Below are 26,676 nucleotides of genomic sequence, written 5' to 3' on the forward strand. Positions count from 1 at the left end.
GGAACTAATTTAGTGAATGTTAGCTGTACTGCTTCCAAATATGTCTAAAATCTTTGAATCTGATATTGATATCGGCTGAAGGAAATAAGTCCTTTCAGTCTTTCTCAATCTTTCAAGGCCTCTTATAATTTTATACACCTCAATGAAACCTTCCTTCCATATCCTCTTGTTGAAAGAAGAATCTCCATTTACCATTCTGATCAACATTTGCTGAGGTATGCCATACTGGAGTTATGGTCTGAGTAGTGTTTTCTGCAGTTCCTGCGTGAACCCATTGTTCTTTCAGTACATGTCTGCATTAATAAATGAAAATATCCCATAACCACCTTTTCAGTGTGTGTTTGGTGTTGCACCATTCATTTCATCAAACCTCTTTCCCAAATGCAGCTTTTTAAATTACAAGCTTGTTTGTGTTTTTTCTGCAAAAACCAAAGTTTTAGTCTTGTTAATCATAGGCAAGACTTCATCTTCAACATTCTCGGGTATAAAACAAAGAGTGAATGTTCCTAAGTAGCTGTTATGATCCATCTATGTATGCACTGTTGTAAGACTTGAAAAAAGACAACAATTCTAATCAGTCAAAGCCTTTTGGTAGGAAAGTCCCTGGTTTCACTGAAAAAAAGGCTAATTCAATGTTAAACGTATAGGCTATTCAACAGTAACCAGGAGCATTAGTTTGCAAAGAAATTTACACATTGCTGTGTTTTACTGGATTTCACAGTGAGCTTAGAATTTAAAAATAAGATATTGCTGCTGTCTGATTACTTACATCCTGCTTAAAACTTACTTTAGTACAACACAGTTGTTTTTGCCACATTAGGTCAAGTACAACTCATAACCTCAGTACTTGTGGACTGCAAGCTTCTATCTAGCAGCGGTGTGGCACACAAGTGCCGCCTAAATCTAAACAGGAAATGATGTCCTTTTGAGCCTTCTCAGAGGGCTTGCATGTGGTTTTCATTGCCTTTGTAGAAAACGTTAATTTTAGCTGCTGTTATGCTGCCTTATGTAGGTCAGTGTTTTTTGGAGAGAGAGATAATGGGAACTGCAGATGCTGGAGAATCCAAGATAATAAAGTGTGAAGCTGGACGAACACAGCAGGCCAAGCAGCATCTCAGGAGAACAAATGTGGAATGCTTGTCTGTTCTCATCCTTTTTGTTTAGTTATTTCGTTCCCACTTTGCAAAAGAACCAAGGAGGGATAAATATTGTTTGAGTTCCTTTGGGAAGGGGAGGTGTCCAGTCAATATATAAAAAAAAAATGGGCTGTGTACATTGAAATCCCTTGTCCGATTTAGTACCTGGGACTTGCATGGACTGAAATTGTTCTATTTAAAAAAAAGGTCCAAAAAACACTGGATAATAAAGTGTGAAGCTGGATGAACACAGCAGGCCAAGCAGCATCCCAGGAGCACAAAAGCTGACGTTTCGGGCCTAGACCCTTCAGAGCAGCTCTGATGAAGGGTCTAGGCCTGAAACATCAGCTTTTGTGCTCCTGGGATGCCGCTTGGCCTGCTGTGTTCATCCAGCTTCACACTTTATTATCCAGTGTTTTTTGGACCTTTTTTTTAATAGAACAATTTCAGTCCATGCAAGTCCCAGGTACTAAATCGGACAAGGGATTTCAATGTACACAGCCCATTTTTTTTTTATATTGACTGGACACCTCCCCTTCCCAAAGGAACTCAAACAATATTTATCCCTCCTTGGTTCTTTTGCAAAGTGGGAACGAAATAACTAAACAAAAAGGATGAGGACAGACAAGCATTCCACATTTGTTCTCCTGAGATGCTGCTTGGCCTGCTGTGTTCGTCCAGCTTCACACTTTATTATCTTGGATTCTCCAGCATCTGCAGTTCCCATTATCTCTAAATGTTCCACATTCGTACTTGTTCTCTTTAACCTGTTCTAAAACCTGGTTTTGGGAGTAAAGAATGTTCACTGAACTGTGTTGCCTGTCTGACTCGTAACCCTTCACTGACCAGTTCTTTAATCTGTATATGTGATTCAACCATTCTTGCAAAGTTAATTTCCTGGAGGTCAATGAGTTTATTTAGATTTTTCAGCTCCGGTAGGTTGCCTGGACTTGCAACGTACACCTCTCTCTCGTTGAACTTTACATTGCATTATCCCAATTTGATTGGTTGAAGTTCAAAACTTGCGCAATGCTGTTTTATCTCACTGGTAATTTCTAAAACCCAATTATTTGGGTTTTGTCCTGATCACCTGGCACTGCTACCTGAAACTCAGTTTAGGTCAAGTGACCATTCTTGAGCTAAGTCAACCCTCATGGATCCTACAGCCCCCTCTGAACCTTCAGAACCTCTCTTGATTACAGTTTCTCAGTTGCTTCCCTCTGGCTTAATTGAAGTTTACCCTACATGAACCGCTCCAAACCCTTGGAGTTCTACTGTCCCCATAGGACTTTTCAACTTCTGTCTGTTCCCATTCTCTCTGCTGCTTCCTATTGGTTTCCCTCAGCTTTCTCCAGCCTTTCAAGATTTTCGTTTTTTTTTTGGGGTTTATCTTGCTGCTGGGAAGCTTTTTTCCCCCACTAAAATACCCTTGTATTTCCAAGTGTAGGATTAGACCTACTAAAACATGGCCCATAACAAGTTCACTAACTAAGTAAAATTTAATTGGCACCTCCATTTTCTTTCTCATAAGCTGTTACATCAGGACACTTGAAATTAAGTTGATTTCAGATGGAAGTTGTTTAATTTTTCCCACTTGTAATGTTTGTGAGCATCTGATCTTTTGGAGGATGCTTATTTCGCTTTCTGGCAGTTTGAAACAGTCAGTGATAACCTTTTTTTTGGAAGCACATTCCTGCTGGCTGTCCTGGTCAACATACCTGACCAGATAACTTTGCAGCCTGAATTTCTGTGAAATGACTGAACCTCCAATTTATTTTTTTCCTTGGCCTTACCATTTTGGAACGGCTTAGGACAGTTGCTTACCTCTCTCCGGTTCGGAAAGCTTCTTTCTACAGTCAGGGACAAGTCATCTTTCACTGCCTGGGTTACTTTTTCCCTCTGTTTGCCTCAGGTTGGGGATGGAAGAAGTTGGTGATATTTACCTCTTGCTGATCTATGAAGATTTCTAGTCCCCAGCCTAGTCAATATAATTGTCAACCTGAATGGTGCCCTCTGAACCGTACTTCCCTCTGTTCGTCAATATGTGCGTGGATTGAAAAAGTTAGAATCTTCGAGCTTCAAGGACAATTCCAACGTGAAGGTTTTTGCATGTAGCTTCCATTTTAACTGCCTGTCTCTACTATTCAAAAGCCAGCTGCATAAGACATTTAAATTCCACGTGTGTCTGGTCAGGCCATTTTTAGATGGTGCAGATTTTTGCTGACACGTTTCTGACATTAATAGGTACACACTTAAAATAAACACACAAAATGCTGGAGAAACTCAGCAGTTCTGGCAGTGTCTATGGAGAGAGAAACAGAGTTAACATTTAAAGTTTGGTGTGATCTTTGGAACTAGTCAGTCAGTTCAGAAGCATGTCTTCAGTACTATTGTTGGATGTTGCCAGAGCATGTAGCCTTTGCAGGGACTATTAGAAGTAGGGAACATTGATGTTATCCTTTGATTTATCAGTGGTCTGATGTTTCTTTCCAATTAATATTGTCACTGGGCTTTCTCTCTGTCTCTGTCTCTGTCTCTTTCAAGGAAGAGAGAGTTCTCAACCTGCATTCAGTGCTTCATGCTTAGTTTCACTCTTTCCTCTTTGCCAAAAGTAGCTGCTTAAAATTCAAGCTTACTTCTGTATTCTATCTGTAATGGTGACATTTTTAGGCCTGTTCGTTGTAGTTGAGGTTCATCTGCATTACATTCCCCTAAAATTGCAAGTCAGAATCAACAGTGTCCCCACTGCACCAGTAGAGCATGAAAAGCACTACATATATGCGTGTCCTTTCTTCTTTTCCAATTGTTGTTGAGGTAGGCATGGAAATGATTGTTTGGCTATGTGAAAAGAAAGTAGTCAAAGTGGGATGGACAAAAAAATCGATAGGAAGTAGGAAAGAAAGGTAGTATTCAGTCATCAATTTGAAAGAAATTTCAAATATTCATATTCTCCCTTGTACTTATTACAGGTTTGTGGTCTTTCACAACACAATTTGCTCTGATTATTTCCTGTGAAATTTCCCAACTGGAATATGATGCATCATTCTCTGCATCAGCTAACAAGTTCTGCTTTAATATTTATTATGATAGTTAATATTTATAATATACTTTAGTGTGTCTTCAAAACTTACGCCTTGCTTGGGTTTTGTACCCTTTGCTGTCTCCTTTGAACAGAACTTGCATCTGATGCTCAGCATTTGTTTCCTTCGCTTACACCTTTGCAGATCTCACAAACTGCCCCGTAACATGTCTTTATTCTGTACCCTGCTGTGCCCCAGGAGATTGGAAGTTTGATTCTTGATCCCTTTCCTATCTGTGAGTTGGCTAGTGGAGCTTGTCCAGCATTTCTTCTTAAGAAATCTTTGCCATTCCAAGTGTTAGTCCAGTAAACCTTTGATCTTCTTTGAAAATGTTTTCACTCTTTCTTGAATAAGAAAATCACTACAGTGCACAATACTCTAAATATGGTCAGTGTTTGTGTAAATGAAGCATAACCACTCCTGTATTCAAATTCCCTCACAATTAAGAATAACATTCTATCAGCTTTCCTAATTTTTTGCTGTACCCATTTACGAATCTTTTGTGATAAATGCTCTAAGCCATATGGATACTTCTGCAGAACTCCGAAATTTCTCCATTTAGATAAGCCGATTTTCATTCTTCTGCTAAAATGGAAAAGTTGACACTTTTCCATCGTATTCTATTTACCAGACTATTATGCTCTCACTTAACCTATTCTTAACCATTCTTTTGTAACCTCCTTGTGTTCACAACTTTTTAGCTATTTTTATGCTATCAGCAAATTTGGCAATCATACCTTCAGTACCTTTGTCTAAATCATTTATACAAACTGCTTTTTAAAAAAAGAGGTCCCAGCACTGTTCTGGATCAAATACCACTCATTACATCTTGTAAATCAGAAACTGAATCATTTATGTGTACATTCTGTTTCATGTCAGCTAGCCACACACGATCCAAGACAATATTTTACCCCGTACCATTAGTGTGAATGTTCATCATCCCTATCTCCGTTTTAGTGCCTGCTTAATTAACACACCAATCTCCTTTTTGTCCTGGCAGTTCTAATATATGATTTCAAACCTGGCTGGTATTTTTAAATGTAAAATCAAAATCCTAACATAGCCACCACATTTTCATGAACGTGACATTACCAGTCACTTTATCCTCCCACCTGATAATAGTCCATGTCCAGGTTTGCATTTTACAATAATGTTAAAGATGATTTCTTGAATACTATTTTTCAGTATTTTGTCCTGGATTAAACTTTTAGCAGGACAATTATATGTTAAAAGAACAGGCGTGTGTGCTTCAATGGTTTTAATTCAGCAAAATATTACAAGGAACTTCACAGTTTGGAGTCATATTTAAATAGTAGGGAAGTAAGTGAGGTAACTTAAGACATTGAAAATGAGGGTTATAATAATGCTTTTAAATATGAAAGGGGCATGATGCTTGTTGCAGTTCTTAAAAATGTGGAAACAGGACTGATGGCTCCCAAAGCTCCACCGTGCTCATCTCCATTCCATTACAGTTTAAATCCTCAGTTCCAGAATCCCACAGTCTTCCAAATTAGGCCCAGAGTCTCATCTACCTATTGCAAGTGCAAGAAAATGACACTCCTCTCCACCTCTCAGAATCAATTTTGTGCCTGTCAAGGATCAAAGTCTCAAAGTCGCCTTAATATACAAGGAAAAGGATAATGTAAAATAAGCCAGAAAATAGAATGGTTGTGCTGAAATTGAAAAAACCAGAGTACATGAAATATAATGAAGTTTAAAAACTTCTGTTTCATCGTAGGTATAGGTGATATTTTGTAACCATTTTTTTTCTCGTGCTGTGCTCTAGTAAAGAAACATCACTTAGTATTTTTTGAGGTGAGTTGTTGTATTACGAAAGTGCACAATAAATGCTGGTCTAAATTAAGTTTAATGTTAGTTTAGCATTGAGCAAGAAAATTAATCAGCTTTTTTGTTCCTGCAGGTGGTCTGGATTCCATTGAGTATTACGATATTAAAACGAATGATTGGAAAATGGTGTCAACAATGCCCTGGAAAGGGGTAACAGTTAAATGTGCAGCAGTAGGCCCTATTATCTATGTCTTGGCTGGTTTCCAAGGTGTAGGCCGATTGGGTCACATTTTGGAATATAACACTGAGACTGACAAATGGACAACTAATTCTAAGGTCCGTGCGTTCCCTGTAACCAGTTGTCTTATATGTGTTGTGGACACTTGTGGTGCAAATGAAGAAAAGGTCGATACTTGAAGAAAATATAATTGAAGCTGCAGAATAACATCTATTTTGTCAGTTTGTGCTGACTGAAACTGGTATTTGAAAAGCTTTCTAACTCTAAGTCCTTTGAGGTGTCTTAAAGAGATGATGGCATTTGGAATTATTTTGAGAGTTATTTAAAAAAAAAAGTCTGTTTACCTAGCATTACAGAATTTTTGTTCTAAAAATTGTTGGGAGTATTTAGATATTTCTGGGAATCACTATAGAAAGAGATTTTGTATTTTTTTTATTTTAACAAATCTAGAAATTACTGTTGTCAGTATTAGTAAACAAATAAGGTGCTTTTCAGACATCAAATTATCAAATGTAACAGCACAGGGACAGACCATTTAATCCATCAAGTCCGCAAGAGTGATCTTCTCCATACAAGTCACAAAGCAAATCTCTAACAGTTCATTTCCATTTATTATAATTTTAGGGAATTACCTAACTCATTTTGCACAGCATTTATGGAAAATGCTTTAATAACATTCTTCTGGAATCTATTTAAAAGTAGCTATGATTTTTTTTTAAAAAATGGGTTAACATCTCTGCTAAAATGCCACAAAGGAATGGTATATGAGACAGTCATGTACAAGAAACTTCAAACAATAAAATTAAATAATGCAGATCAAGAGATTTGAAATAATAACAAATGCTAAAGAAACTCAACAGTGTCTGTGTTGAGACAAAGTTAATGTTTTTGAATCCAGTGGTTCCGGTTCTGAACTGGAGGCATCTCTCCGTAGATCCTGCCAGTCTTGCTGTGTTTCTCCAGCATATTGTTTTTATAATTGGCAACAATAACTTAAATGTTATAGTCTTCTCTAGATAAAGTAAACAAGGATTTTCTGTGGGCATACAGCCCTCTTAAAAGAAAACTTCAAAATCTGCATTTTGAATGTTGAAAGTTATTTCGTACAGTGAGATATACATTGTAACCAGACTGTACAAGTGTTAATTTTAGTTACTAGGAAGGAGAATGTGGCTTATGCTTGTGAAAAATTAAATAGAGAGTTGGGTATCAAATCTGGAGATGATTGAATGATTGTTGTCACACATATTGAGAGCGTGGAAAATGTTGTTTTGAATGCTATACAGGCAAATCATATCATACAAATTTCATCAGGGTAGCAGGACAGAGTGCAAAATACAATGTTACAGTTGCAGAGAAGGTACAGAGAAAGAGATTAGAATTAACATTTGAGAGGTCCATTCAAAAGTCTGGGGAAGAAGCTGTCCTTAAATTTCTTTGTATGTGTATTCAAACTTTTATATTTTCTGCTTGACAGAAGAGGGTAGAAGAAAGTATATCCGGAGCAGGAGGGCTCTTTGATTATGTTAGCTGCTTTCCCAAGGCTACGGAAAGTATAGATGGGGTCAATGGATGGAAGGCTAGTTTGCTTGATGGACTAGGCTGTGTTCACGACTCTCTGTAGTTTCCTGTGGTTTTGGAAAGAGCAGTTGCATACTATACTGTGATGCTTCCAGATAGAATATGATAAATATTGAAGCTATCTAAATGACATATCCACAATTGGCAAAATTTCAATTCAGTATGAAAGACTAGGATCTGAGTTGAATTTATAATCTTTAATATTTTTACAACCAGTACTTATTTTCCTGTATCCTACAGGAGACTGTCATACAGTCCAGTGATGTTGTACTCAGTTGTCTTCTGTAGCACTGTCATTCCTACCATTCTCATTCAATGCACTTAATGCACGTGCTGCATTGTGGTTAATTTACAAGGTTTACATTTGTCTGTTTAACCCAAAAGTAGTAGTAATTTATTATTTGTTCCATGGGGTTTGGTTTCAAATTCAATAAATCATAAAAGTCCTCTCTACCTGCCATGAACACCGAACTGAATTCAGCTTGAATGATTCTGAATCTCAAATTTGGTGTACAATTTTAAGACCTACGGAGCCATTCAGTTTGTACATTAATCTAGAATGCTTATTTGGTTGATGTCGTAAAATGTTCATTTTCACTGGCATTATTTAATTCAATCTTCATAGCATTTTTAGAAAGTCAGTTGAGTGAGTGTAACCAAATTGTATTACTTAATATGTTTAATTAAGACACTCGTTCATTAATACAGATACTCTGCCATCAATAATTTACTAAATACATTTTTCAACTTTTAAACTAAATTGAATTATATTCTTGCTGCCTCGGAATGGTTGCTGTTTCTGTATGGATATCCCAGTAATTTAACACCGCTACCCATTAGTGAGTGGACTCGTGCCTTTCCATATAACCTGGCCTCAGACTCCATCTGAAATATAGCATAAAGTTTTGGGTACCGACTCTCAGGAAATATAACTTGGCCTTGGAGTGGGTACAGCACAGATTCACCAGAATATTAGAGTTAAAGTGGTTAATACATTAAGATAGGTTGATCTAAATTAGTCGTTTAAAATGATAGTCTTGTATCTATCCTATGACATTGTTTCCTTTTGATGGGAAATTTCAGAATAAAGGTGCTTAATATTTAAATTAGGGAGTGATTAATTAAGAGATTAAAACAGAAACCATTTTTCCTCTAGTAGAAATTTGAGTCATTATTCTCAAGATATTAGGGATGCTATATAAATTAACATTTTCAAAACTGAGATCAATAAAATTTTACTAGGTAGATATTTAAGGACTGTGGAACAAAGGCAAGAAAATGGAATTGAGATACAGATATGACATGATGTAATAGAGTGGTAGACCAGCATTAAGTGGCTGAATGGTGTTATTAAAGTACCCTTCTGCTGATGAGACTTTTTTAACAGAATAATTCTGTGATTTTTCTCAATGATGGTAAATTGCTTTATTTTATTGGCACTTAAGAACTATTTAAACTAACATCGTCTCGTATTTCAACTTCAGGTACCTCTTGTCCTGTATGCACTGCTAAGTAGTAACGCCCTAAATGATTTTTTAGCTTCAGCACTTAAAGGAAAACAAGGAATGGAAAGTAATTGCCAGTTCCTACCAACTATTTAGGAGTAATAGCAATACAGTTGAATCTAAAATGATGGAGATTATTCCGCATGAGATTTTAGTACTTATAATGCCCTTTTTTCCAATTTCAAGTCTTCTCTAGCATATACCTTTGTTAACAATGGCATTGAATACCAATACAGTACAACATTAGCTCAATTTAAATGGTTTAAAGAAATTCAGTATGTGAAAATGGGAAATATACACTTAAACAAAAGCAATATATTATAGATTCTGGATGTAATAGTCAGAAAACCAGAATGCAGCAGGACAGAGAGCGTGTTTGAAGAGAGATGATTTCTCATCAGCCATTCAACTAAGTACTTTCAGTTTGAATTTACTTTAATTACATTTTTTTGTTTTTATGTCCAGCTAATTGGCCATTGCCTAGCAGATTCAGTTCTCCCACTCAAAAATGTGAATTGATTTTCTTCTCATTTAACTAGTTTGTGGAAAAAATTGGATGAGTTCCTGATGAGGAATTTTTGAAGCAGACTTGAATCTGATAGTCACCTAACTTGTTAAGCATATATTCAATGAAAACTCTGAACATTGCCTAAAATATTGATTGAGTGAATCCACTTGATTACTCCATATTAAAGACAGGTTATTCAAATGTGCCTCTGGAGCTTAAAGAATGTGTCTTCCAAAGTTTTAAATGCTTTACCTCAATAAAAGAAATTTTAGAACAAACCATAAAATGTTTACTTTTAGCCGAATGTAGCTTAAGTTCAGTTGAGATTTTATCCTGTGGTTTAATGTTTTCCATTGTGTTTTGTATCAGTCATTATAGTCCTGCAACAGTCTGTTGTTACGGATTAGGACCATAGGAATTTTGGCATAGGTTTTGGGTAGCTTCATACACTTGTTAATTTTTCAACAGATCAACATTTAGCCTATTCAATGTGCTTCGCAAAGATGTGAGGCTAAGATTGGAGCATGTCCTGTAGATATCAAATATGGACCTGTACTTTATATTCAATTTTTTTGAAAAAAACTGCGGCAAGAAAGTGTTATTTTTTCTTTTAAAGTATTTTAATTTCATATAATCAGGACTTTTGTTCTGGTTTAAGTTCGGGTGATCTTTTGACAATTTTTGTTTCGTTGCAATCACAATAATGGCATTAGTGTGGATATTCGTATGAACTGATTATGATGTGTAGGTCCAACCTTCGAAACCTCAAAACAAAATCCTTCCAAAAGTATAGGTCACATTATGTGCCAGGTATAAATGTTATGACCCTTCACTAGAAACAAGCTTCACTTTTCTTTCACTTTGCTGGAGAACTCCATTTTTGTTTGTCATGTATAACCTAAACCCTGTCTTAAACACCCACACACAGCCTCTTGGTAACATGGTCTATGCACTCACTTTTAAGGCGAGTAAATACGCATTACTGAAGGGAAAACTACAAGTACAACATTTTGCAGAAAAATTGAGGGGTGGGGGTGGGTTGTGGTTGGAAACCTATGCACTGAGCGTAGGCCTAAACATATAACAACTGGGTTGTTTCACGTACTGTGTCAAATTGAATGCCACGGCCTATGGTACCTTAAGGGAAAGTCAAGGTCAGTTGTTCATCAATTCCCAATATTGGATTAATTTGATCTAATTTAGTTGAGGCAAATTTATGATTTGTTCTCAATCGCAATAGTAATTTATCAACTAGAATTGTTAGTTTCTAATGTTAAAATGTTCCTTTGGTACAGTGCACCTTAATTAAAATTTTCTTTTTTGTTGTATGTAATTCAGTTGTTTTAATAAACCAGTTTTATTTTTGAAGTACAATCTGTTTCATGTTCGTTTTGTTGAAAACAAATTGCTGTGCGCACTTTAATCACCTGTCAAATTTTGTCAACATTTTCTATGGTAGAAACAGCATGTATCCATGAATAGCTGTCACTTTTTATTAATTTATGCTAATTTAATCTCACACCAATACACTATATTTCTAGGGCATCTGCCCTTAACAAGACAGAAGATCGGAGCAGGAGGGGGCTATTCAGTCATTCAAGCCTGCTCTGCCATTCTTGACAATCATGGCTGATCGTCCAACTCGGTAACCCAGTCCTGCTTTCTTCCCATAACCCTTGATCCCATTTACCCCAAGTGTTATACCTAGCGGCCTCTTGAATACATTCAATGTTTTGGCATCAACTATTTCCTGTGGTCATGAATTACACAGACTTTCCACTCTGTGTCCTCATATCTGAACTAAGTGATCTACCCCAAATTCTCAGACTGTGACCCCTGGGACATACCCACCATCAGGAACATCCTCCCTGCATCTACCCTGTCTGGTCCTGTTAAAATTTTAAGTCTGTATGAGATGGCCCCCTCATTCATCTGAACTCTAGCAAAAACTATCCTAACCTAGTCCCTCTTTCCTCCTATGTCAGTCCTGCCATCCCCTGAATCAGCTTGGTAAAGCTTCACGTACTCCCTTGAGAGCAAGACCATTCTTGCTTAGAAAAGGAGGCCAAAACTGCACACAGTGTTTTAGGTGTGGTCTCACCAAAGGCCTGTATAACTGCAACAGCACAACCCTGTTCCTCTACTCAACCACTTGCAATGAAGGCCAACATACCATTTGCCTCCTTTACTGCCAGCTGCAGGCTTACCTTCAGCGACTGGTGCACAAGGATACTCCGCAGCACACTCCCCTTCTCCCAATTTACAGCCATTCAAGTCTATCATCTCTTTCATTGTGAAATGTTAAAGAGCAAACTGTTGCAAGAGTAGGTTGCTCCTTACATTGACTTGTCACTAAATTTACTGAAGGAGATCTTAAAGATGGACCGAGACTAAACAATTCAGTATCTCAATTCTGGGATATAGAAGTTACAAAGCAAACTCGTTAACCAGGAGTTAGTGTCAGTTATCAGAAGATTGGAGCATGTTGCTGAACAAAGACATTGGAGTGCATGTTCATAGTTACTTGAAAGTGGAGTCACAGGTAGATAGGATAGTGAAGAAGCATTTAGTATGCTTGCCTTTATTGGTCAGTGCATTGAGTATAGGATTTGGAGGTCACTGTTGCAGGTGTACATGACATTGGTTAGGCCATTACTGGAATACTGCATGCAGCCCTGGTCTCCCTGCTATTGGAAGGATGTTGTGAAATTTGAAAGCGTTCAGAAAAGGTTTACAAGGATGGTGCCAGGGTTGGACAGTTTGAGCTAAGGGGAGAGGATGAATAGACTGGGGCTATTTTCCTTGGCCGGTTGGAGGTTAAGGGGTGACCTTAGAGGTTTATAAAATCATGAGGGGCATGGATAGGGTAAACAGGTAAGGTCTCTTCCCCAGGACAGGGGAGTCCAAAACTAGAGGGCATAGGTTTAAGGTGAGGCGAAAGATTTGAAAGGGGAACTTTTTCACGCAGAGGATGGTGCGAGTATGGAATGAGCTGCCAGGAGAACTGGTAGAGGCTGGTACAATTACAACATTGAAAAGGCATCTGGATGGGCAAATGATTAGGAAGGGGGTTCAGAGGATGTGTGCGAAATGTAGGCAAATGGGACCAGATTTATTTAGGGTGTCTGTTCGTCATAGACGGGTTGGACTGATGGGTCTGTTTCTGTGCTATGACTGATAGTGAATGTAAACAGTTGTTATAAAGTCAATGAGTAAAATCACTATCTAATAATGTGTTCTGAGGAAAGATCACTGGAGCCAAACTGTTAACTCTGATTTCTCTCCACAGATGCTGTCAGACCTGCTGAACTGTTCCAGCAATTTGTTTTTATTTCTGATTTCCAGAATCTGCAGGTCTTCTGGTTTTTCGCTAATAACGTAACCCTACAGGTCTGGAAGCATCTGGAGAGAAAGCAGAGTCTGTTTTTGGTCCAGTGACCCTTATTCAGAACTGATTGCATCTCGGAAAAGATGGTTTCCAGCATCCGCAGCTCTTTATTATCCAATAATTTATTATGTGACTTTGTACTGGTCGGAATAGTACAACATATCCTACAAACAGCAGGTCCCAACCTGTGAGTCACAACTGTCATGACTGGGCACTAGCCAAAGGTTTCAAATTTGCTCCAGTTCCTAATAGAATAACCCGAAATGGTTATGTTTCCAGGTGAGGAGGGATGACCTGGCTCCACTCATTTAGTCTACTGACCCTCTGTAGGTCACAAGAAGGTTAATTTTAAAAAGATCCTTCCCCTCATGGATTCCTTCTTCTAGCCCAAATGTTTTCATAAGGATGTTTTCAATTTAAACAGACTTTTATGAGTTAAAATACTTTATTGTTTACAATTACTCACTAAAACATGAGTAAACTTGACACATACACAGATTAGAGATGAGAGGTCAGTCTAAGAAGTTTAAAAAAAATTAATCTTTGGGTTGCCTGTGACAAATGGATTTTGAAATGTTGCAACAGTAAAGTTGGATGAATCTAATAACACTGACTTTGGTGATTGATTGGAGGCTCTAGTTCATCAGTTAGCTGAAATGAGTTTATCTGATTTCTTTCCACCGTGCCTTTGTTGACTTGCTTTCAGTAATCGGAAAGAGAGACTTTTATTTAGCTGCACATGCAGAGTGTCCAGTGGATGTTTTCAGCTGTGCCCTGTTGCAGTAGATGGTGAAACTCAAAAAATCAAGGTAGTGCACTGGGATATTGGCACTCTAGTGCCAGAGATGCCAGGTTTCATATGGTTTTTTTTAAAACCACCTTCGGTGTTTACTGAAAGGGTATAAAACACCTTTTTCACTCAGATATGCCTTTCTTTCAACTCATATCATGTCCGTAGTTAGGGACGCAACTCTCAGGTTTTCTGCTGAGAAGGGGTCATATGTTCCCCATCATCTCTGTAGCCATATACCCATTTTCAGTCTTTTTTGCTCCCTTTGAATTGTTGCTGTCTGAAGTTCCCTTAACTTTGTTCAAGTGTGGTGTCCTTGCTTCCCCTCAGGACTGTGCAGTCTACACAGATGTTACAGACAGCCATGGAATTTACTTTGTCATTTTTGACTTGTATGACTTTTAAGAAAACGAATGACATACTTAAAATTTCAGTACATCCCTAAGTAATTCTGGCTGATGATCCATTGTCACAATCTCAAATCAGATCAGAGAGCAGGTTTATACAATTGCAAGCTCCCTTTCCTCCAGGCAGCAATAGCAACTGTGGGAGGAGGCTACTCAACCCAAAGGTATGAAAGGACAGCCTGACACCCATTGGCTAAGTTCTGTTAAACAGTAAGAGTTGGGTAGAGAGGCCAAAGCACGACTTAACCTCAGATAATCTTTTGGCAGCAAATGCTGAGCAGGTCTGTGATGCCTGTGTGCTAACTGGATGCAGGTAGAGACTGCAAATGTGGGTGATGGATAGTGGGCAGGGAATATCTATGGATGTTGTTTATTGCCAGAATGCATTTAATAATGTCCCACATAAGAGACATAACAAACATCGAAGTCCATGGAATTAAGGGCAAAATACTGGCATAGCTGTGAAATTGATTAAGTGGAATGCAACAGAAAGTAGGGATGATGGCTTGGTACTCAAAATGGCTGGATGTGACTAGTGTGGTCTGACAATGATGTGTGTTAGGGCCTCAGTTATTCACATTATTAACAACTGAGATAATAGCATAGAAAGTCACATTCAAATTTGCTGTTTACACAAAGTGTCTGCAGTGCTGCAAAAATGTAGATGATAATATAAAATTACAAAGGGATATTGAAAGCCTAGTATATTAGCAAAACTGGCAGATGGATTTCAATGTAAGCAAGTGTGAGGTTATCCTTTTTGGACCAAAAAGGGGTAGATAAAGGTATTTTCAGATGATATGAAGTTAAATACAGTGAATGCCCAAAGAGACTTGAGGGTTCAGGTGCACAGATCTTTGAAGTGCCATGAACAGGTGCAGAAAGTAATCAAGAAAGCTGATGGATTGCTGACCTTTCTATCTAGAGGACTGCAGAAGATGCGCTGGAGGTATACAAAATCTTGGTTAGACCCCACTTGGAGTATTGTGAACAGATTGGGCATCACATCTTAGGAGGGATATATTGGCCTTGGATGCAGGTTTACAAGAATGATACATGAGCTTCTGGAGTTATGAGGAGAGATTATACAAATTAAGTTTGCGTTCTCTTTAGAAGATTAAGGGTGATCTGATTGAAGTCTTCAAGATATTGACAGGAAAAGATAAGGTGGGTAAAGATAAACTTTGCCACTGGTTGGAGATTCTAGAGCTAGCAGACAGTGTCTAAAAATTGGGGCCTATTTAAGGGGTGTTAGGAAACACTTCTACACAGAAAGGATGGTAGAGTCTGGAACTCTCTTCACAAATGGTATTTGATACTAGATCTGTTGTTAATTTTAAATCTGAGATAGCAAGATATTTTTGTTGAGAGGTATTGAGGAAAAAGGGTAAAGGCAGGTCTATATAGTTATGTCTCAGATCAGTCATGATCTCAGTGAATGGTGGAACAGGTTCCAGGGCAGAATGACCTACTCCAGTTCTGACAAGTTTGGAATGTAAGAAGAAAGACTAAACCAAGAAGGTGGTTTCCAATTTTTAAAGTATTTCTGAACTAAAGTATTTCTGAACCAATCTGCCTCTTGTACATACTGTTTATGCCAGATTAGCAACTCTGCTTTGCAGACCGTTACACAGATTAAATGGGGAAAGAGGGCAGATTGGGGTTTGTGGGCAGAGGGATTGATCATGGTGTGTGGGAGGGGCAACACTAATTTCATTTGGTGTGGGATCTTATTACACTGCAATCATCCAATCCCCAGATTTTGTATGGGCATGAAGGGAAGGGAACTGATTGCAGTGAGCAGTAATGGGGAGAGAAAGGAAATCTTCTGTCCTGTGGGAACATGAAGAGCTTGACGGCAACCTAAGTATATTTAAAAGAATGATTCTTTTAAGCAGCGTTTTAGGAACAGTCTTCATTATTTATTAAATGTTGATCTATTATGCAAATATAATTATGTACTGAAAACCATAATGGTGTTTTATTGCTGTCTGCAGGTCTGTCGGGTCAAATTAATTTTCAAGTGTTAAACCTTGGTGCCATTGAAAAATATCTTGGGGAACATTGCCCTGTTGCGAAGTGATTCCAATTATTTGGTTATTTTATCGTGATGTGTTGATCTCCCCTTTAGTTCTCTCCTCTACATACGCACTAACTGGCAGACACCCACTCATGAACTGATAACCGTACACACAACCAACCCATGGACACATCCTCATACCCACCGCCCGAGATACACATCTCCACTCCACCCTTAACACCGACCCCACCTCCATCTCAATCACTTCCGCGCGTGCGCACTAATACCCCCTCCAACACAGGTTGGCACAGGCACAGACAGACACAATCTGACTGACTTGTTTACAGTCATCCACCTCCGTTGTTCTCACTCCATGATGGTGTCATTCCGCTGGATTCTGACGGCGGCGGGAAGCTGCTGAAGTTTTGAAATTTAACCGACAGAACCACGGAACGGGCCGGCGGGCTCAGCAATGGGATGTGTTGCTGCTTCAACCAAATCATTCGGTGCCCGGCGTTGAGAAAGTCGGTGATTCCCGCGGCTCTTGCCCGCCACAGAGAGTGCCGCGGTCCGCATCCCGGAGTAGGACAAGGCCCGGCCTGGAGCGGGCGAGCGGCGGGTCCGATAGGCCCGCCCTGGGGGGTGGTGAGGAGCCTGCCCTAAGCTCTCAGACGCTGCACGATGCCGATCTGCAAGTATTTCCAGGAAGGCCGCTGTCGTTTCGGGGACAGTTGTTGGAACGAACACCCGAGAGGCGCCGGGCGTGGACAGCATACTGCGGGTATTTTGTGTCAATAAACTGAGAAATTTGCATTTCTGCTGTTATATTTGTGCTGAGTAATTTCATTGTTTGTTTTTAACAGGATACAGAAAACCTTATCTATTTTAAGCATATTTTAGAATTCATTTTCATGAATTGCATTTGCAGCAAAATGTTTTGAAGTCGGCTCCATTTCCAGTAGTTCTCTCAACCATAGCATTTTAGTGGTACCCGACACCTTTATAGATATAACAAGGTGTAGAGCTGGCTGAACACAGCAGGAAAGCTGACGTTTTGTGTCTAGACACTTCAATCATTTCTGAAGAAGGGTCCAGCCCCGAAACGTCAGCTTTCCTGCTCCCCTGATGTTGCTTGGCCTGCTGTGTTCATCCAGCTCTACACCTTGTTATCTCAGATTCTCCAGCATCTGCAGTTCCTACTATCTCTGCCTTCTAGATGTGTTTTGAATAAGCGAGTTAATTCTCATTTTTTTTCCCAACTGTAAGTCCCATATTGATGCTTGGAGATCGATATGATTCCTCAGTGGGAGCTCTGAGTGAAGTATGTGGGCTGTAAAAGTAGGGGCCTGTTCGGAGGAGTAGTACAGTTTTTTTTATAACTGAGAGAAGTCCAATGGGACCGTTGTTGCCTTGCAAAATTTAAGCCCTCATCCCACTTGGGATCTAACCCCCATTTTGGGCAGCCCTGACTTTAGCCCTAAAGAATATATTTTTCTTGTAAACTTTATTCCTGAGCTCATTGCATCCAGTAATTTGGAAAATGAATTTATGATGACTTTTTAAAATTCAGTGGAGCGCACATGAATATTCGAATATTACATTACCAGTTACGTTTTCTCTAATTGTCTAATTAAGTATTTTACAATTAAATGTATCCACTGTTTTGCTACCTCATACTGTATTTCTAGCCTACAGAGGAAACTGGGGAAATCCATTCCAAAAACATCAATCCAATTATATACAGCCATCAACGTTTTACAAACCGGCATCATGGGGAGGTGGTGGCAGGAATGTTGATAGAAGAGGATTTGGAGGTGCAGAAACGGGGAAAAAAGCAACTTCAAGCTCTGGAGGCTTTCTGCAAAATAGATTTGCAGGTCTTTCCAATGATGATCAAGATCGTGATGCGGAAAACCTATTGTGAGTGCAATTTTTTAAATGCATGATTAAGTTTTAAGTATCAAGGTGACAAATTTATCCAGAGTGTTTTGGCATGGACTCTCTGAGTCAAATGTACACTGTGTGTATGGTAGTTGAAAATCTGGTTGAATGGCAGGATCTTGGTTATAGTTTTGAATCAAGGGCCAGTCAATATGTGCCAGTTGAATAAAAAATTGACTGTTGAGGCTTGGATGATGCCTTGCACTTGTAAAGGAATGATCCAAAGGAAGACCAGAGAAGGGGTGAACTGACATTTTGGGTTGCAGTCAGTTTTAGATGTGCTCAAAGAAGAGCCATATAGGATTTGAAATGTTAACTTTATTTCTCCTCTGTCAGATACTGTCAGACCTACTGAAATTTGCCAGCATTTGGAGATTTTACTTATAGTAGTTGCAGATACTACTATAATAGCTGTGTAGAAGCTCTGCACGGTCTTGATAATATGTAGCTTTAGTAATGGATAGGACATGGGAATTGGAGTTGAATTTAAGGACAAAAATGTGGACTTCACAAGCTTCAAAATCTCCCCTCCCCAATATCGCATCATAAAACCAGCCCAGCTCGTCCCCGCCTCCCTAACCTGTCCTTCCTCCCACCTATCCCCTCTTCCCATCTCAAACCCCACCCCCATCTCCTACCTACTAACCTCATCCTGCCCCCTTGACCTGTCCGTCTTCCCTGGACTGACCTATCTCCTCCCTACCTCTCCACATACGCTCCCCTTTACTGACTCCATCCCCGCCTCTTTGACCGGTCTGTCTCCTCTCCACCTGTCTTCTCTGTCCATCTTCTATCCGCCTCCCCCTCTCTCCCTACGTATTTCGGAACCCTCTTCCCCCACCCCCATCCCATTTCTGAAGGGGGGGTGTCTAGGCCCGAAATGTCTGCTTTCCTGCTCTTGTGATGCTGCTTGGCCCGCTGTGTTCATCCAGCTGTACACCTTGTTATCTCCAATACGTTAAAGTTGTGCACTGACAGACATGGTTTGACTAAATATCCAGGAAGAGAATTTGAATCAAAGACTAAAGTTAAAGTTTGTGGTACTTCTCAAATCAGGTTGGATTCAGGTTTGCCAATGTTAACTTAGGGAAAAAAACCCTCACTGGTGACGTACTTTGATATATTGATAAAGCTGTTGGTGAGTGGTAAACTGTTTAATTAGATGAAATTAAGGAGACGTGAAGCACAGTCTTAGGAGGAAAGGAAATTTGGAGAATGACTGTAAAACATTTGGTGTTTTGGGTAATACTGTTGGGAATTAAATGTGGGATACTTGGGTCTTTGGATTAGTAGCACTTTTTTTTACCAGCGTGGGTTTGGAGAAGATTGTCAGGCATTTTAGTATGAAGAAAATTGTGGTGTATCAAAGCACCAATCTTTGAAAATCAATTTCATAACTTATCTTCTTTAAGAACCCTTTAACTCATTACAGGAAGATTTTAGGATCACTGTATAGTCATTACTATTAATTTTGTGTGAATGTATATAATGTCTTATTGTTTTGAATTTATTGCAGGGAAATAGTAAGAAAAGACATTGAAGCATGGGAAAGCTCTGGCCAATGGTTATTTTCCTGCTACTCGGTTGCCAAGGAATATGCATGTGTCTCAGGTACAAAGCTGGTTCTGCTTTTGTGTCATTGTTTTTCTAGAATCAGATTATCCCAACATGTTTTCATCACTTATATTCAACATTAGAAGTTACTTTTAAGAAAGGGAAAACAATGCCCAAACAACAGGCTGAAGACTTTGAGTAAAATCTTACCGATGCAATAGAATTCTCAAAAGTAATTTATGGATACATTTAATCTTATTGAAAAATATATAAGATGGCACAATGGGTGTTTTATTCTTCTATAGGTCTTGTGGACATTTCCCCAGAAGAATTGCGATTGGAATACTATAACAGTAGAGCAGGAGGCAGCTTGCCAAATTACGTAAGAACTGTATTCTTTAAGTTGCTTTTACGAATATGGAAGCATTGGACTGATCAGTTATGTTAGGTAATCCACTTTTTAAGTGTTGCTTCTGCCTTCTGTTGCGGTAAGACAAAATGGAGACTTCTCATTCTGAATCTATGTTCTTTGCGAGATATTTGCTTCCTCCTTTAAATCATCAATTTTAAATGTGAGCTTAGTTCTTAGATAGTGTTGCAAGTTTTCTAGCATAGATTCCTATCACAGTTCACTTGTTGAAAGAACTTCATTCCTAACATCTTTTGGTTACCGGAGCTAAAGTGAGATTGATGTAACCTGTAACTGGTTTATGGATGCGATAATACTTTGCAAAGATGGAAATTCTCTATCAATTTAGTTATCACTTTTTTTGATTCACAAGATGTGGCTATTGCTGTGTGAGCAAGCATTTATACTGATGATCCCTTATTGCCCTTGAGAAAGTGGTGGTGAGCAGCTGCCTTGAACTACTAAAGTCTGGTGTTTAGTCTGATAGTATTATTAGGGAGGGCATTCCAGGACTTTGACCCAGTAACAGTGAAGGAATGACATGCTTCCAAGTTTAGATGGTGAGTGACTTGGGTAAGTATTTGCAAGTGGTTTTATCCCTGCATATCTCATTTCTTTGTCCCTGCGTATCTGATTTCTTTGTCCCTCTGGATTGTATTGTCATGAGTTGGGAACAAACTGTTTAAGGAGCATTGGTGAATTTTGCAGTACATCTTGTAGAAAGTACACACTCGAGCTACTGAGCGCCAGTGGTGGAAGGAGTGGATGCTTGTGGATGTAGCGCTAATCAAATGGGCAGTTTTGTCCTATATGCTGCCAAGCTTCTTGAATGGTGTTGAAGCTGCATTCATCTAAGCTAGTGGAGAGTATTCCATAAGCTTTCTGACTTATGCCTTTTAGATGATGAATAGGCGTTAGGAAGTCAGGAAGAAAGTTACTTGCTGCAGGATTCCTAGCCTCTGACCTACTCTTAGAGCCCCTTTACTTATATGGCTAATCCAGTTCAGTTTCTGGTCAGTGCTAATCCCCAGAAAGTTGATAGTGGGGAATTCAGTGATAGTGATGCCGTTGAATGTCAAGGGCCAATGTTTAGGTTCTGTCTTGTTGAAGGTGGTTGTTGCTTGGCATTTCTTTAGCATAAATGTTATTTGCCACTTCCTACCCCAAGCCTGGTTATTGTCCATATCTTGTTGCATTTGAATATAGACAACTTTAGCATCTGAAGAGCTTTAATTGATGTTGAACATTTGTGCGGTCACCACTGAACAACCCCACTTCTGACCTTATGGAGAAGGAAAAGTCATGGATGAAACAGCTGAGGATGATTGGTCATAGGACACTACCTTGAGGAACTTCTGCAGACATATTCTAGAGCTGAGATGACTGACCCCCTCTAACAACCACAACTATTTTCCCTTGTGCCAGGTGTGGCTTCCCAAGCAAATAATTTTCCCTCTGATTTCCGTTGACTCCAGTTTTGCTAGAGCACCTTGATGTCATGCTGTCAAATTCAACACTGATGTCAAGGGCAGTCACTGTTGTGGTCAATAAATGTGAAGTTGGAATGGCTCAGCCAGTCAGACAGCATTCAGGATGAGGAACGTCAATGTTTTGACCCAACATTTATTGACTGTAGCTTCCAGCATCTGCAGCCTTTACTGTCTCCAACTCGCCAGTCGCTCTTAGCCCAGCTCTGAAATTCAGCTTTTTTTTTTGGTCAATGTCTGAACCAGGCAGCCGTGAGGTCAGGAGCTGAGGAACCCAAAAAGATTGTTGCTAAGCAAATGCTATTTGTAAGTACTGTTGATAACATCGCATTGTTTTACTCATGTTCGAGAATAGACTGATGGGGCAGTAATTGCCTGTGTTGGATTTGTACTTTTTGTGTGTGTGCAGGGCATACTTGTGCAATTTTCCACATTTTTGGGTAGATGTCAGTGTTGTAGCTGGATTGGAGCAACCATGATAGAGGCGTAGCAAGTTCTGGAGTGTTAAAGTGTTGCAGTTTCCAGTGTCTCAAGTGTTTATTGATATGCCAAGGAGTGACTCAAATTGGTTGAAGACTGGCATCTGTGATGCTAGAAGCTGTTGGAGAAAGCCAAAATGGATCATCCACTCAGCACTTTGGGCTGAAGATAGTTGCAAGTGCTTCAGCCTTATCTTTAGCACTAATGTGCTGGGCTTTGCGATGGGGCTATTTGTGGAGTCTCCTCCTTCAGTGAGCTGTTGAATTGTCCACCACCGTTCATGACTCAATATGGCAGGACTGCAGAGTTTATATCTGATCTCTTCATTGTGGAATTGCTTAATTCTGCCAATCACTTGCTGCTTTTTCTGTTTGGTTCATAATTAGTCTTGTTTTGTAACTTGACAAGGTTGACCCTCATTTTTAGCTATTCCCAGCGATAATCCTGGCATGCCCTCCTGCACCCTTCATTGAATCAGAAGAATGTTATAGTAGAATGGAGAATATGCCAAACCCTGAGGGCACAGATTGGAGTACAATTTGTCTGCTGCTGAGAGCCCACAGCACCTCCATGGATGCCTAAGTTTGAGTTGCTATCTATCCCATTTAGCACAGTGATAGTTCCAGAGCACATTGTAGGGTATGCTGATGTCCTCTATATATTAATTCTCTAGTGGTTCACTCATGCCTTTTTGGGAAGAAAATCTGCCAGCCGGACCTGGTCTGCCCTACATGTGACTCCAGACACACAGCAATGTGGTTGACTCTCAAATGTCCACTGGGTAATTGGAGATGGGCAATTAATACTGACCTGGACAATGACAACCATATCCTGTGAATGAATTAAAAAATCATCTTAATGTGAAGACTGGATTTCATCTCTCCAAGGATTGTGCAGTGGTCACTCTTAATAATATTGTCACAGACAGATGCATCTGCATCAAGTAAACTTGGTGAGGATAATATCAAGTATATTTCCCTCTTGTTGATTTCTGAGGGGGTCTAGAAACTGTCTTTTAGGAACTGACCAGCTTGGATAATAATAATTGTCCTGCAAAGCAAGTACATTCTGAGCCCTTGCCACCTTTGATGCTTTCTCAAGTGCTGTCCGGCAGGAAGGAGTACCAATACCGTGAGACCTCCCAGCTGTATGCCACAGTACTGCTATTTCTGATGGGTTTGTCCTGCTGGTTGGGCATTATGGTGATGGTGTTGTGTGTGAAATAGGAGTCACTGATTAAATGAGGCAGTTTGCTTGACTTGTCTGAGAGAGACAGCTGTAACAATTTTGGCCCAAGGCCTTAGATATTAGTAAGGGGGGCTTTGCAGAGTTTTACAGGATTGTGGTTGCTGCTGTTGTCGTTTCTGGTATCTTTGTTGATGCCAGGTGATCTAGAACATAGAACAATACAGCGCAGAACAGGCCCGTTGCGCCGACCTGTGAACTAATCAAAGCTCATCCCCCACACTATTCCATCATCATCCATCTGCTTATCCAAGGACTGTTTAAATGCCCCTAATGTGATCTATCTAGTTTAATTCTTTTTTAACGGTTGTTACTACTGAGGCCATTTTGGAGGGTAGTTAGGAGTCAACCACATTGCTTTGGGTCTGTAGCCACATGTTGGCCAGACTTGCCAAGAGTAAATACAGAAGCTACTGAAAATGATCAGCAGGTCTGACAGCATCTGTGAAGAAAAAATCAGAATTCAAGTTTCAAGTCTGGTGACCCTTCCTCAGAACTAATGGTAGCTGGGAAAACGTCAGTTTATATGCAGAAAATATGGGGTGGAGGGGGGAGGCGTGTAGGGAGTAAATGGTAGGATAGAGCCCAAAGAGAGAGAGAACAGCACAGTTGACAAAGGAGTTGATAACTATTCACCCTCTTAGCCAGATAGTTGTTATTGGGGATTGTTAGCCTGCCGTTACACACTATCTATTGTTAGTCACTCTGTGATAACAAGGCCTGGTGCGTTGGGTTGAGAGCTAGGATGTGGGGTCGTTATCAATTCCTTTTCTATCCGACTGCCCTTCTCTCCGTTCGAGCTCTATCCCATTGTTTACACCCTACCCCAACCCCATCCCTATTTTCAGCATATAAACCAAAGTTTTACAGTCAGTTCTGAGGAAGGGTTACCAGACACGAAACGTTAAGTGTCATTTTTCTTCACAGATGCTGCCAGATCCGCTGAAGTTTTCCAGCAACTTCTGAGTTTGTTCCTGATTTACAGCATCTGCAGTTCCTTTGGCTTTTGTTCGAGGATCAGTTGAGTTTTTATGACAATCGCCAATGGTTTTATTTGAATTCCAGATTTTGTTTTACTGAATTCATTTTTTTTGGTGGGATTTGAACCCAGGTCTCTGGTTGCTAGTTCAGCAATGATACCACTAAGCCATTGCGCCCCCTTTCTTTTCTAGTATAATTAATTGAAATACATTTAACAATAGGGAGTGGTACCTCAACCAACTTTTCCTGCAACATCCAAATTTGTCATGTGCACAATAATTTCAGTTATTAATATACAAATAGACAATAGGTGCTGGAGTAGGCCATTCGGCCCTTCGAGCCAGCACCACCATTCATTATGATCATGGCTGATCATCCACAATCAGTATCCTGTTCCTGCCTTATCCCCATAACCCTTAATTCTACTATCTTTAAGAGCTCTGTCTATGTCTTTCTTGAAAGCATCCAGAGAGTTGGCCTCCACTGCCTTCTAGGGCAGAGCATTCCATATATCCACCACTCTCTGGGTGAAGAAGCTTTTCGTCAACTCTGTTCTAAATGGCCTACCCCTTATTTTTAAACTGTGTCCTCTGGTCCTGGACTCACCCATCAGCGGAAACATGCTTCCTGCCTCCACAGTGTCTAATCCCTTAATAATCTTATACGTCTCAATCAGATCCCCTCTCATCCTTCTAAATTCAAGAGTATACAAGCCCAGTGGCTCCTATCTTTCAACATATGATAGTCCTGCCATTCTGGGAATTGACCTTGTGAACCTACGCTGCACTCCCTCAATAGCAACAATGTCCTTCCTCAAATTGGGAGACCAAAACTGGACATAATACTCCAGGTGCGGTCTCACCAGGGCCCTGTACAGCTGCAGAAGAACCTCTTTGCTCCTGTACTCAATTCCTCTTGTGATGAAGGCCAGCATGCTATTAGCTTTCTTCACTACCTGCTGTACCTGCATGCTTGCTTTCATTGACTGATGTACAAGAACACCTAGATCTCGTTGTGCTTCCCCTTTACCTAACTCGACTCCATTGAGATAGTAATCTGCCTTCCTGTTCTTGCCACCAAAGTGTATAACCACACATTTATCCACATTAAACTGCATCTGCCGTACATCCGTCCACTCACCTAGCCTGTCCAAGTCACCCTGTATTCCAATAACATCCTCCTCACATTTCACACTACCACCCAACTTTGTGTCATCAGCAAATTTGCTAATATTACTTCTAATGCCTTCGTCTATATCATTAATATATATCGTAAACAGCTGCGGTCCCAGCACTGAACCTTGTGGTACCCCACTGGTCACTGCCTGCCATTCTGAAAGGGACCCGTCTCTTTGCTTCCTGTCAGCCAGCGAATATTCAGTCCAACTCAGTATTTTGCCCCCAATACCATGTGCCCTAATTTTGTTCACCAATCTCCTATGCGGGACTTTATCAAAGGCTTTCTGAAAGTCCAGGTACACTACATTCACTGGCTCTCCCTTATCCATCTTCATAGATATATCCTCAAAAAATTCCAGAAGATTGGTCAAGCACGATTTCCCCTTCGTTAATCCATGCTGACTCTGACCTATCCTGTTACTGCTATCCAAATGAATCGTAATTTCATCTTTTATAATTGACTCCAGCATCTTTCCCACCACTGACGTCAGGCTAACCGGTCTGTAATTTCCTGTTTTCTCTCTCCCTCCTTTCTTGAAAAGTGGGACAACATTTGCCACCCTCCAATCCGCAGGAACTGATCCTGAATCTATAGAACCTTGGAAAATAATTATCAACGCGTCCACAATTTCTAGAGCCACCTCCTTAAGTACCCTGTGATGCAGACCATCAGGTCCCGGGGACTTATCAGCCTTCAGACCTAACAGTCTATCCAACACCATTTCCTGCCTAATATAAATACCCTTCAGTTCGTCCATTACCCTCGGTCCTTCAGCCACCACTGCATCTGGGAGATTGCTTGTGTCTTCCCTAGTGAAGACAGATCCAAAGTACTTATTCAACTCATCTGCCATTTCCTTGTCCCCCATAATAAATTCACCCGTTTCTGACCTCAACGGCCCAATTTTAGTCGTAACCATTTTTTCTCTTTTCACATACCTAAAAAAGCTTTTACTATCC

The 26,676-nt window shown here is 39.8% G+C and overlaps 2 protein-coding genes across 3 annotated transcripts in view; both read left to right on the forward strand.

Moving 5' to 3' along the window:
• klhl7 (kelch-like family member 7) overlaps positions 1-11,156 on the forward strand; it is a 35,672-nt gene extending 24,516 nt beyond the window's left edge. The window contains exon 12 of one of the 2 annotated variants that reach the window (XR_007250260.2): positions 6,138-6,244. Coding sequence is in view for 1 of the 2 variants with exons in the window: in XM_048559086.2 (XP_048415043.1) it covers positions 6,138-6,421 (284 nt within the window). In the remaining variant the exon portion in view is untranslated. Of the gene's footprint in view, positions 1-6,137 lie in introns of both variants that reach the window. The other variant, XM_048559086.2, reaches the window with a different exon arrangement.
• Positions 11,157-16,557: 5,401 nt separating this feature from the next.
• nup42 (nucleoporin 42) overlaps positions 16,558-26,676 on the forward strand; it is a 28,008-nt gene continuing 17,889 nt past the window's right edge. Inside the window, exons 1-4 of the mRNA XM_048558093.2 lie at positions 16,558-17,222; positions 18,130-18,361; positions 19,899-19,993; positions 20,242-20,318. Of these exons, the coding sequence (XP_048414050.1) occupies positions 17,123-17,222; positions 18,130-18,361; positions 19,899-19,993; positions 20,242-20,318 (504 nt within the window). The 5' untranslated portion in view covers positions 16,558-17,122. The remainder of the gene's footprint in view (positions 17,223-18,129; positions 18,362-19,898; positions 19,994-20,241; positions 20,319-26,676) is intronic.

Source organism: Stegostoma tigrinum, chromosome 2 (genome assembly GCF_030684315.1).
Source record: "Stegostoma tigrinum isolate sSteTig4 chromosome 2, sSteTig4.hap1, whole genome shotgun sequence".
NCBI classification, from domain to species: Eukaryota; Metazoa; Chordata; class Chondrichthyes; order Orectolobiformes; family Stegostomatidae; genus Stegostoma; species Stegostoma tigrinum.